General features: G+C 43.5%; 1 protein-coding gene across 3 annotated transcripts in view; it reads right to left on the bottom strand.

The window, feature by feature from the left end:
• Positions 1-13,057, bottom strand: part of DOCK1 (dedicator of cytokinesis 1) — a 271,608-nt gene that overhangs the window by 244,868 nt on the left and 13,683 nt on the right. For all 3 annotated transcript variants that reach the window (XM_030951476.1, XM_030951475.1, XM_030951477.1), the window contains exon 2: positions 3,848-3,931. In XM_030951476.1, the coding sequence (XP_030807336.1) occupies positions 3,848-3,931 (84 nt within the window). The remainder of the gene's footprint in view (positions 1-3,847; positions 3,932-13,057) is intronic.

The following is a 13,057-nucleotide window of genomic DNA, read 5'->3' as shown; positions in this document are numbered from 1 at the left end:
TCAGAGATGTGAGAATGAGCCCTTCCAACTCCTCATCTTGTCTTTTGCAGAGACCCCAACTGAGCAAGGGTTTCCCATGAGTTTTTCTTGGCAATGCAGATTCAGAGGAGAAAAAACCCCGAAAAATGAACTTCTACCACTTGAAAGCCTTCAGAGCCTTCCAGGCCCTGGAGGAGCTCCAGGAGAGTTGGAGAGGGACTGGGGACAAGGCATGGAGGGACAGGACACAGGGAATGGATTTAAGCTGACAATGGCTAGATTTAGATGGGATTTTGGGAAGGAATTCCTCCCTGGGAGGGTGGGAAAGGGATGGCACAGGTGCCCAGAGCAGCTGTGGCTGCCCCTGGATCCCTGGCAGTGCCCAAGGCCAGGCTGGACACTGGGGCTGGGAGCACCTGGGACAGTGGGAGGTGTCCCTGCCATGGCAAGGGTGGCACTGGGTGGGATTTAAGGTCCTTTCCAGCCCAAAGCATTGGGGGATTCCAGGAATTCCTTCCCTGGGAAGGAGGTGATGCCCTGGCACAGGCTGATTTTAGGACTCCTCATCCCTGGACCTGCTCAAGACCAGACCCTGCCCTGAAGAAATCTGGGACCAGACAGCTGGAGATGTGCATCCAAGGAAATGCTCAACTAGGAAGACACCAATGAAACATTTCTGTCTGTCAAAGCTGCAAAAGACACTCAAGAATTTGCTGTGGTTACCCCCAAACAATGCATCCATTTTAACAGTTCCACTGCGTTCACAAACAACCTAACAAAAAATCCTGCAACAAAAGCTAAACTTTCCCACAATATCAAGAATAACTGCTGTGAAAATCCCTATTTGGGAAGCCAAACTGCCTTCCCACAGCAGCACTAGAAATTAATTGATGCTCCAACAGTTAATCTTGGTCTTGAGGTTGATTTTCTGTTACATTTCCCAGCAATCCCCTTAATCAGCCACATTTATTGATCATATGGTTCTATTTGCCCATTCCATCAAATTATGCCAAGAAACAGAATTAAAACAATAAAGATGTGGAAAGTATTAATCCAGAATGTGGCAAATACTTGGGTTTTAGGGTATCTGCTACAAAATGCAATCCTCCTCTCCCGCAGAGCAGGATATTTGGGAATTCCTATGGCTTTCCTGTTTGGCTTTTCCTCTAAGGCTCAGATCAGAAGGGCAGAGAAAGTTTTCTAACTGAAAAATAAACTAAAATACTTCCTAAAAGAAAAAAAAATTATTTTCAATATTAATTAGTCTAAAAAGTAGCCTCATCTTTACTTAGGTTCCTGGAAGAACACAAATTTAGTATTTAATAATGAAATGTGTACATTTATTTCCAATCCTCTCACTCCCATAAAAACAGGGGATGTGTTCACCAAGACCGAATCTTTACAGAACTTTACAGGATCCACACACTGAATTAATTCTACACATTTTTTTGCATTTCAGAAAAAAAAGTTTAGAATTAGAATTCAATTAGAATTCAAAACGCCAAAACTTTAATAATAAACACAAATTCCAAAATAAGTTCTACTCACGGGCAAAAGTAAATATTATTTTAAACACAGGAGAAAAGTTCAACGCAGAAATTAATTCCATTACATGGTAGCAACAGATATCCTACATCTGTCCTAAAATCAGATCTTGCAGACGGTGGATGTGAGACTGAGCCCTTCCAAGTCCTCATCTCTCTTCTGCAGAGACCCCAACTGAGCAAGGATTCCCCCGGAGTTTTTCTTGGCAATGCAGATTCAGAGGAGAAAGAACCCCCAAAAATTAATTTCTACCACTTCAAAGCCCACAGATACAGACCAGTCTCCAAAACTACTCTCAATTTAGGAATTATTGCATAAAATTAATTTAAAATGGTATCAAATCTATTTTGGATTGGGAGCAGATGGATATTCAGGATGGGAGGAGCAGATATGGACTCCAGCAGGTATCCATGAAAAAAGCCAACTGCTTTTCCCACAGGGAAAAGGGGCAGGAAAGGCAAAATCCTCACAAAAAAAAAAAGCTTTACTGACTCTCCCAACAACTTTTCTGTCCCAGGATTATTTAATTAGAGGGTTTTCCTTTGGATGGGCCCATTCCCACCTCAGCCTGGCACAGCCCTGGGAATTTGTAGGGTACAAAACCTCCCAGAGGCACAATCCACAGCAATTTCACCCAGGGAAAGCAGGAGATCAAACAACTCAAATAATCCCCTGATCTTGGCAGCTCTGAGCACGAGAGCAGAGCTACAGCATCACTCAGATGTCTGTCTTGGGTTTGGTTGTTGTGCTTTGGTGATGGGTTTGTAGGCATAGAAATGTTGAGAGTTCTTTTGTTTTGAGAGGCTCAGAGAGAGGTTTGGTCTCAGTTTGTTGTAGTTTAGGAGAGGTTTTTTGAGATTTTGTTAGAAATTTAGAGAAGTAACATTACAGTTTTTCTCAATAAATTAAAAAGTAAAAGTTCACCATTCATAAGTATTAAAAGAGGTTTAGATAATTGTGGTCTGTTGTGTTCAATATATTCTGTTGAAGTATTGAATTCAGGATATTAAGAGCTTTTGTAGACTTGTTATCCTTTGTTTTTGTTTGATTTGTAAAAGTTTTTTTTTAAGTTTCCCCATCTCAGGTCAGGAATGAGCAATCAGTGCTTGAGAGAACAGGAATTTACATTTCTTTTACCATGAACTCATCCCATGTGCTCCAAACCCTGAGAGGGTGAAGGATTTCCTCTATTTCCAGCCCATCCCCACTGTCCCACTTATTTGGGAACAGTCAGCATTTATTAGGGTTTCAGCATCTGACAGGATTTCACATTCCCTGCTCAGTTTCTCCCACATTCATGAAATAAATCTATTTTTATATAGAAGTACAAAGCTGTGCAATATTTGAATCACTCCATTTGCATTTAAAATCTCTGCGTTATTACGGGTTTATTAAAGCATGCAACATCAGATAGTGGAAAGATTGCTTTGCTCAGAGTCAAACTTGGCATTGCAGCAGCAAACTGAGCTCCAAGAAAAGGCCAGCCCAGGAATAATGAATAAAAATTCAAAAATTCCACTTCAAGTGATGATCAACTCTTATTGAAATAGCATTGTGTCAGTAAATATAATATTTTTCAAAAATCCAATTAATCCATTAACTAAAATAAATTTATCACCCAGGTCAATGTCTAGAGAAGCAAATTAAATCAATATATTAAAGTAAATCATGCTTCCACAAGACAAACAATGTTACACTATTTTAAACACACAGTTTAGTTCTGTGTTCCCCACATCTCTCCAAACTGCAGCACGCCACAAAATTCCAACTCAAGGATATAATGAAAGTTTTATTTTGCTTGGATTAAGAGCTGAAAACGTTGTGACAATTTCCACGTCGTGTTGATTATCAAACTCAGCATTGGAATTCCCTTGTACAAGGATCAGGGAGGAAAGGTTTTGGTACAGGTGATGTTTGTGGAGTTTCACATCAAAGAGGCACCTGGAAAAGGCTGAAATCACTAACACAGGCACCCATCTCAGAAGAGACACAGAAATAATTCAAGAACCAGGTGACTTCCAAATTCAGATTAAACTTCCTGTAGCAGCAGGTTCCTTTGCATCACCCAAGGGTTCCCAAAAAGCAACTCTCATTTCTGGGTTCCCAGAAAGCAACTCTCATTTCTCTAATGTGGGGGAGAGGCTACAACTGATCCACACAAACCCAGCTGTGGGGAAATTCTTCTTCCCCAGAAAATGCAGTGCTCATTCACCAGCTCATCAATCCATTCACTTCAACTTCCAGTTCAAGAGGGTCACAAACAGAAGAGGGATGCAATTCTCCCAAAAAATCCTATTTTTCAATTCAGTTTTTGCCATCTTACCCTCATAAGTTTCCAGGATGTGCACGGTGTCCCCAATCTGTAAGGAGAGTTCATCAGGTCCCCTGGCATCGTAGTTGTAGAGAGCTGGACAGAGGGAACACTGCTGTCAGTACAGGCAAGGCAACAATTCCAGCTGTTTCATCACATCACTGCTTTTATTACTCACTATTGCCATTCTGAACCTTTTCGTAAAAAAAAAATAAATTAAATTCTATAAAAATTCAGCCAAGTTCTTAAATCCATTCATAATTCCCTTTGAAACAAAATAAAACTCCCACAAGTTCACTTTCTAAAGCTGTTCCTCACTCTCTTTATAATGCCTTGCTTCTTCATGGCAATACACTCAATTTTTGTTGCATTTTCCAGCCTTCCACAGCACTTTGTGTCAATTTTAGGCAGTTCTACAAAGAACTGCTCTGTCTTCCCCTGTCAGCTCAACACACAGAAAACTTACAAAGTGTCTTCAGAAAACTCAAATTGCTGCCCTAACATTAAAGGATGATTTCTCAGTCATTTCATTCATTTACTGCATGCACAGGAAGTTGAAAAATATGATTTCAGAATTTCTGAGTGGCAGAGGCAACTGCAGCAACCCACTGTACAATGAAGTACAACAAATCCAACAGGAGCTCAAAGACCACTCCTCCCCTGCCACTCCCAAAAGAAAATCTGGGCAATGTTCACAAATGCATCTGACAAAGAATGCTACACACCAGGTTTGGTTGGGGAAGAAATACTCATGGATCAAAAAAACAAAACAGTTACAACTCCAAAAGCCAAATTTTTATAAGTTTTATATGGAATAAATGCTCTGTAGGAGAAAAAAAAATCTTCCAATACCAAGGAGGGTCCTCATGATTGAAGGCAGAGACTGAAATATATCACAAGATTGAAATTAAAGAACTTGATACTCAAGATGGACCCACAGAAGTTTCTTCTTCAATTTACAACTGCAGCTACTCCCTCCAAAGAGGATCAATAACACCTGAAAATCAGAATTTCTCACTATCTGTTGTAACTCTTCAGGAAACAAAAGCATTTTTGGAACATAATAATCACCTCTCTAAAGTTCCTACCACCCCTGAGATTCTCACTGCTTTTCTTTCTGCCTCAATTTCCAGGGCAGGGCTCAGGGATGTTTTATTGGAACAGAAAGAGCTGGGTAAGGGATGAGTGGCTGTCAGAGGAATTTATTTCAGACCAGGAGCTCAGAGAGCATCCACAACCCATTCCACGCTCATTACAGGTAACACAGCACTTCCAGAAATCCCTCAAATTCCAAACCTGTGGCAGAGCTCTAAATGAAGGCATAAGGGTGGGATCCAGACCTGCCTTCCCTGGCAGCTCCCTCCCACCCCAGCACCTCTCCTGCATTACACAGGAGATCAACACCACAAACCCCATCTGCAGGAACTGGGAACTGCACAAACCCATTGCTCTGAGCCCAAATCTGATCCTGTTCACACCCCAGGAACATCCCAGGGGGCACGAGGGGAGCTCTGATCCCAGCACGAGGATGGGGCACAGAGCCCACGGCCTCCTCCAGTTCCAGCCTCCAGGAATTGCTGTTTGTTCTGCCCAGAACCCCTGGAATTCCAGCACACAACCAGATCACCAATAAATAAATCCATTACCCATTGGATCACCCATAAATTAATCCACTGGCTCACCAATCAATAACACATTGGCTCACCAATAAATAACCCAAAATCCATTGGCTCACCAACAAATCAATCCATACCCCATTGGTCCACCAATAAATCAATAAATAATCCATTGGCTCACCAACAAATCAATCCATAACCCATTGGATCACCAACAAATCAATCCATAACCCATTGGATCACCAACAAATCAATCCATAACCCATTGGATCACCAACAAATCAATCCATAATCCATTGGCTCACCAACAAATCAATCCATAACCCATTGGATCACCAACAAATCAATCCATAACCCATTGGATCACCAACAAATCAATCCATAACCCACTGGATCACCAATAAATCAATCCATACCCCATTGGATCACCAATAAATCAATAAATAATCCACTGGCTCACCAATAAATAATCCATAAGCCACTGGCTCACCAAAAAAACCATCCATAACTCAGTGGATCACCCATAAATCAATCCATAAACCACTGGCTCACCAATAAATAAATCCATAATCCCCTGGCTCACCAATAAATAATCCATTGCCTCACCAACAAACCAATCCATAATCCATTGGCTCACCAACAAATCAACCCATAATCCATTGGCTCACCAACAAACCAATCCATAATCCATTGGCTCACCAACAAATCAATCCATAATCCATTGGCTCACCAACAAATCAACCCATAATCCATTGCCTCACCTATAAACCAATCCATAACCCACTGGCTCACCAATAAATCAATTCATAATCCACTGGCTCACCAATAAATCAATTCATAACCCACTGGCTCACCAATAAATCAATTCATAACCCACTAGCTCACCATATATTCTGCAGCTCTTTCTCTGCAGAATCCTCTAGCTTGACAGACTTTACAGTGAAAAGGTAAATCAATAAATCTGAGTGCAAAAGTGGAAAAAAAAGCCATGGAAAAGCAGTTTGGAAAACACTCTGTAAAATGGAAGATTATTAATGGAATTAAAACACACTACAGGGTAGAAAGAATAAAGGTCAGGTGCACTGCAGAGACCAATATCACCAGGATTTAAATGAAGCTTTTAGAAAGGAACAGTTTTTATTGACATCAAAACAAGCCAAGCAATTTGTGTTTTAATGTTTTCCTTAATTTTGTCATTATTACAGAAAGAGAAACTCTCCCTCCCAGGTATCTGGCACGGGATATCTGAGAGCCATAAATGCTACCCTGCAGGAGAAGGGGGTTCTGAGAAAAACCTTAGCAAAAATGAACATTTTAAACTGTTCACAGTGGTGAACACAGAGCACGTGGGACAGTCTGCTTGGAAACACTGCCCAGAAATATTCTCATTTCAGCTTTTGTGCATAGCAGGGAAAACAAAGTTACACAGCCCCAACTCCTCCAAACTTGTGTGGCTGGAGTGCAGCACAAAAAAACCCCAATCCTTGTGGTGTTTACTGAGATCCCTTCAGTGCTCACAGCTGAGTCAAGGCCCCTGGGATGTTCACACATCCAGAAATGGATCCAAGGACAGTCTCCCACCTCCAGGACCCTGACAAGCAACTTCACACCAGGCATCCCAGCCAGGAAAAATCTGCATTCTAACAGATTAAAAACCAGTCCTGTACTCAATTCACACTTCAGCTGAGCATTTCTCCAGCATTTAAGTGGAATAACGCTCAGGATCAAAGGCAGCTATGAATAAAAGGCACTAAAATTTATGCCCAAGAGTGCTAAAACTGGTGTCTGTCACAACAAGGAAGGTCAGGCAGCAGGAGCTGCAGTGCAATGACCAATTCTTCTGACAGAAGATGACAAACAGCCATCAAACGGTAATTACTGCCCACGCCAGCTCCCACTGACCTCAACTGACTGAGGAGCCAGGGAGGGGTGATTTATCTTCAAATATATATATATGTGTGAAAAATATGTCTGCAAGAGAAAATAAATCACATTTCTGGCTTCCAACAGCATTGACAGATCGTGAAGCAAACAACCCAAATAAAGTGCATTCCACCCCTGTGATTACAAAGCAAGGCTTGACCTGCACCACAAACTCCCCTGCAAGGGAGCAGGTAACTCCTCCCCACAGGAGGCTTTTTTTATGTTCAGTGGCATCAAAAGATGCTGTGGTAAAAAATGTTTGATTGGAGCAAACGACAAGGCTTTAATTAAAGGAAAAGACAAAAGTTTGGAGGAGTAAAGGATGAAGCTGCTATGTTTGCATTTTGTCTCATCAACTGTATCTTGAGCTATCATTTAAAATATTTAATAACCTGAGGCATAAGTTTTGATTTTTTAAGTTGTTTTTTGTTTAACTGAAGTATGTTTTGCTTAATTTAAAAAATCCAACATCCACCCAAGGGTGCCAAAGTGCCAAAAGCAAAGGATTAAGTGTGGGCACAGAAAGAGGAATTTTTTTCAGCTCTAGGAGTTGATAAAGAACACTGAACATGGCATTACAGTAATTGCACCAACCCCCCATTTACCATTCAAGAACACAAAACAAACACCTCTGTGAGCTGCACTCAGTCTGCACACATCAGGAAAATGAGGGGGCCAACGCTAGAAGAATCAGGGGTGGAAACAAAGGAAAAGGCAAACAAAGGGAACATCAATTTACACTGAAAAGGCTTTTTTCTAACTGTACAAAAGGTGAGATACCTTAAGGTAGCATAAAAATGTTACAGAGTGATATTCCCTGGCATTACTTTGCTTTAAAGGCTGTATTAATCATTCTGAACTCCTGAATGAACCCAAACTACATTTAACACATTACCAGCTTTATTTTACACTGGCTTTTAAAAAAATAAAACCCTAAATCCTAACTGTGCTTTTTCAATAAAAGCAGACAAATTGCAGAGGTGAAAGCAAAGTCTTTTGTAAATTCTCTGGTATTAAAAGACACCTGAAGGTTTCCATATTTTCCCTAAAATGAAAGTGGATGATTTGAGTATTCAGACAGATTCCTTATTCCTCTGCTACTCACCCAGAGGAGTTTCTAATTTCTACACCTGAGGCTAATGGAGAAGCCAAAGAAAAAAGCAGTGTTTGAGTCAGGAGTTGCACCTGAGAACTGTTAAAGACAATTATTTCATGTGTGCATTAACCAAGGGTAAATCCTCTCACCTTCACCTTGGGTTTTGTCATTTCTGGTTTCACCAAGCTTGAGTCAGAGTTTTTTCTCAATATTTTAATTATTCTGTTAACCAAACATTCCCAAAAAATTAATTTCCCTGAAGAGAGGAGAAGCCTGGAGAAATTCTCAGCTCTGAACAGTTACCACCAAGCTAAAGGAGAAAATCCAGCTCAAGGTTCCTCCTGCCCAGTGATGCTCTAATCTTATTGATTATATCCACAAATGTGACTTTTATCACAGGATTAGCCCAAATCCCACAAGTTCAAGTAGATAGAAAGGATTTATCACCACTTTCCCTTACAGAGGTGAGACAGCTCCTTTCACTCCTCCTCTCTGGGAGCAGCAAATTCCTGAAACACACAATGGCTCACCTGCAAACTCCTCCATCCCTACACAGGGCACCTGCTCAGGGTGAGAGAAGCCTGAACCAGCCTCTGGAACCCCTCAGGCTGAAATCCCTGCAATGTCAGCCTGGCTCCCTCTTCCAAAGTCAGGACACAGAGAGTGAAGGGCCATCAAGCCTTTCCAGCAGACACCCCAGGTTTCACACCAAATGGCAAAGGCAGCAGCGTGTCCTGCATCATATCTGGTGTCTCACCACTCACCACCCAGTGGGAATTAATTAATAAGCTGAGGAAACTTCAGAAATCCAGAACAATCCCAAACTTGGGGCCTGGTGCCTTCCCAAAGTGCAACCAAGCTGCTGAGCCCTGCTGGCAGAGCTCGAGGAGGACAAAACAAGATGATGCTCGCTTGTCCTTTCTGCACTCATTAAAAATACAGAAAGAAATAAAACCTGGAGAAAAGGAGGCTCAAGGGGGACCTTGTGGCTCTGCACAGCTCCTGATAGGAGGGGACAGCTGGGGAAATCAGGATCTGCTCCTAAGAAAAGCAAACAAAAGACAAGAAATGTTGCACCAGGGCAGGCTCAGGGTGAACATCAGCAGGAATTTCCCCATGGAAAGGGTGATTTGACATTGTCAGGGGCTGCCCAGGGAGGTTTGGAGTGCCCATCCCTGCAGGTGTCCGAGGAATGGCTGGAGGTGGCACTCAAGGCTCTGGGCTGGGGACAAGGTGGGGACTGGGCACAGCTTGGCTTGAAAGATCTTGGTGCTCTTTTCCAACCTGAATAAATCTGGGATTCCGTGAAATGAAGAGTTCTGGATGAAGCCAAGATTTCCAAGAAGCAAGTTGAGTTTCTTGCTTTCCTTCCTCCCCCCTTTCAAGGCAGACACTTTATTTTTAGGGAGCTAATGAAGTGAGCTGCTCAGTCACCATTTACCAGCTCTCCCCCCTCCTCCTGGCTAATCTGTATTCAGAGTACTTCACCACCAAGTACTGAGGGTATAAAGCTGAAAGTAGTGCTAAAAAATATACATATACACATCATTATTGACTCTAACAGCATTATTAATGTGCCATAATGCACAGCTAACAAGAGGCACAATCAAGAACATCCAAATTGATTTTTAATATTAAGAAGTCCATTAAGTGAAATGCCCTGGATGCAAAGAGTAATCACATCACCCTGAGCTCTCAACGCTGGCTCTTGCAGAAAAAGCAAGATGCTGGTTGAGACTAACACAAAACATTATCCAGAGGCAGATGTTTTGGCATCTGTCTTGTGGAAACTCAGAATCACAGAGTGAGTGAGGTTTGATGTTCCCTCAGACCTCCTCCATTTCACTGGGGGCCACTAAGGAGCTGTAACTTGGCTCCTGCTCCAGCACCATCCTCCAGGAAGGCAAGGACAGCATCTGAGCATTGCCTGTGCTCACCCAAAAAAACAATTTGTGCCTTAAGAAAGGATTTCAGTGCTCAGAATTGACCAAAACTCAAAACCACCTCTACACGTGGTTATTAGAAAACGTGCAGAAGTTTCAACACTGCTGTGTAGAAAATGCCCCCAGGGGTCTGCAGGGTAGGAGAAGGCCAAGAGTTAAAGGCTGGAGAGAAGAGGAACTCATCCAGCTTCTGGTCAGTGCTGGCAGCGCATCAAACGTGCCTGGGCTGGTGCTGAGTCAGGCCACATCCCCCAGCCAAGGTCCCCAGGAGAGGAGAAGCGACCAGAACTGGCAGATCTGCAGCTCCACACCCACTCCTGCCTGATGTGCCCCCATCCCTGCCCTTCCCTGGCAGCAGCACTGCACCCACCCCATCCTCAGCCAGCACTGCCAGGGACCAGCCTGCTCAGGGACAGCAGAAACCCCATCAACACCCCAGGAGGAGCCCCAAATCCAGCCACAGAACCCCAAAAAATCAACAGCAAGGACAGCCCCAAGAGGAGTCCCAAATCCAGACACAGAACCCCAAAAAAACAACAGCAAGGACAGCCCAAGAGGAGTCCCAAATCCAGACATACAACTCCAAAAAATCAACAGCAGGGACAGCCTCAGGAGACATCCCAAACCCAGCCACAGAATCCCAAAAAATCCATCAAGGACAGCCAAGAGGATCCCAAATAGCCACCCCAAAATGACACAGACATCCCAAACCCAGACACCGAATCCCAAAAAATCAACAGCAAGGGACAGCCCAAGAGAATCCCAAATCCAGCCACAGAATCCCAAAAAATCAACAGCAAGGAGAGCCCCAGGAGGAGTCCCAAATCCAGCCATGGAATCCCAAAAATTCCATCAACAGCAGGGACAGCCTCAGGAGAAGTCCCAAATCCAGCCACAGAAACCCAAAAAAAATCAACAGCAAGAACAGCCCCAAGAGACAGCCCAAATTTAGACACAGAACCCCAAAAACTCCATCAACCGCAAGGACAGCCCAAGAGGAGTCCCAAATCCAGCCACAGAATCCCAAAAAAATCAACAGCAGGGACAGCCCCATGAGACATCCCAAATCCAGCCATGGAATCCCAAAAGAGCTGGGGCTGGAAGGGAGCTCTGGAGATGACCCAGTCCGTCCCCCTGCCAGGTGACAGAAGCACATCCAGGTGGGTTTGGAGTGTCTCCCTCAGAGAAGGAGGCTCAGTGTCTTCCCTGGCAGCTGTTCCAGTGCTCTGCCACCCTCGTGGAGAGGAGCTCCTCATGTTGAGTGAAACATCCCCCGGTTTAGTTTGTGTCCAGCACACACAGGTGCACATCCCAAATGTCACAAGCTCACTCTTAAATCCAGCGTGTGAAAGGGATTCAGAAACCCTCAAGTCCTTCCCAACACAGCACTCCAGGCTAAACCCACACAAATTATGTCAAAGCTCCCCCAGGCTCAACTTGGTGCTCCAGGAGGACACAGAACTCCCTGTGAACATCCCTGAAGCATCAGCCCCATAAATCTTGAAGCCTCTCCCTTGCCATGACAGGAAATTCTTATTGCACTAAGAGGGCGTCTTTAGTAAGCATTACTACAGCAGCGAGCTTAATGGCACAGCTATATTTTAATAGGCATTTCAATGACTATCAAATCAAGTTCAACACACTGAAACTCCTCTTGCACTGCTGTGGAAACAGGAAAAAAATGACACAATTCACTGCAACACCGAGCTGATGATGCAGAGCAAAGTGCCTAAAGCAAGAAGGAAATGAGGTGGTGGGAAGATGCTTTCATTTCCTACTGTTCTTCCTCCTCAGTATTTCTGCAAGGGAAAACAAAATCAAAATTCCTCTGTTCCTTTCTCAAGAAAGCCTCTGGAATGGGAGAAAAAAAGATGAAGGGAGTTTGAGACTTTTTACACATCAAACCTTACTCAATTTCTTTTTCTTTGCCATCACATTATCAGGCTGCCTCCAACAGCGAGAGTACAGACCCCAAGTCAAAGAAACCCCAAGGAACTTGTTCTGCTTTCCCCAAAAGAACACCCAGAGAGAGGAATGACCTGCTGAGAGCCCCAGCTGGACCTAGCAACACTTTCCTCCTCTCTCCCAAAACAGCCAGGCTAGGGCAGAAATGGGAAATCAGCGACACTTTTCCTGAATTTGCACCTCGCACCGGAATTAGGGAGAAAAATCACCATGGGAGCGAGTCAAACAGCATTGAATGCACTCAAATATAAGAGCACCATTTTGCAAAAACAGGGAAAAATTGTTTTTCTCCAGAGCAGGGGCAATCACATGCTCGGGGCGGCTTCCAGCAGACTTGGCTCGGCCACTGGCCCTAACAAAGGGTCACTGTCCAGCTCCCTCTCAGCTCCAGCCTGGGGCAGCTCTCACAGACAGCTCATATCCCTGTAATTCCAATTTCCCCACCTCAGAGAATCCTGTGAACCCACACCAATCTTTGTGTTCATCCTGGAGGAAATAAGGAAAAGTAACTGGTATGATCCCACTATTCATTAAAGAGCCAGCATCAAGTTTTACTCCATAAATTCAGACTTCTGGGAAGGGGGAAATCCAGAGTAGAGGAACAGCCTAAATCTGTTTCCAGACCCTGAGCTCCACAATTTTGGCACAATAAGAACCCACCTGTACATTCACAATCATT

Source organism: Camarhynchus parvulus, chromosome 6, assembly GCF_901933205.1.
Source record: "Camarhynchus parvulus chromosome 6, STF_HiC, whole genome shotgun sequence".
Lineage (NCBI taxonomy): Eukaryota > Metazoa > Chordata > Aves > Passeriformes > Thraupidae > Camarhynchus > Camarhynchus parvulus.
Note: the sequence above shows the minus strand (reverse complement) of the source record. Positions and strands in the feature narration are given on the sequence as shown.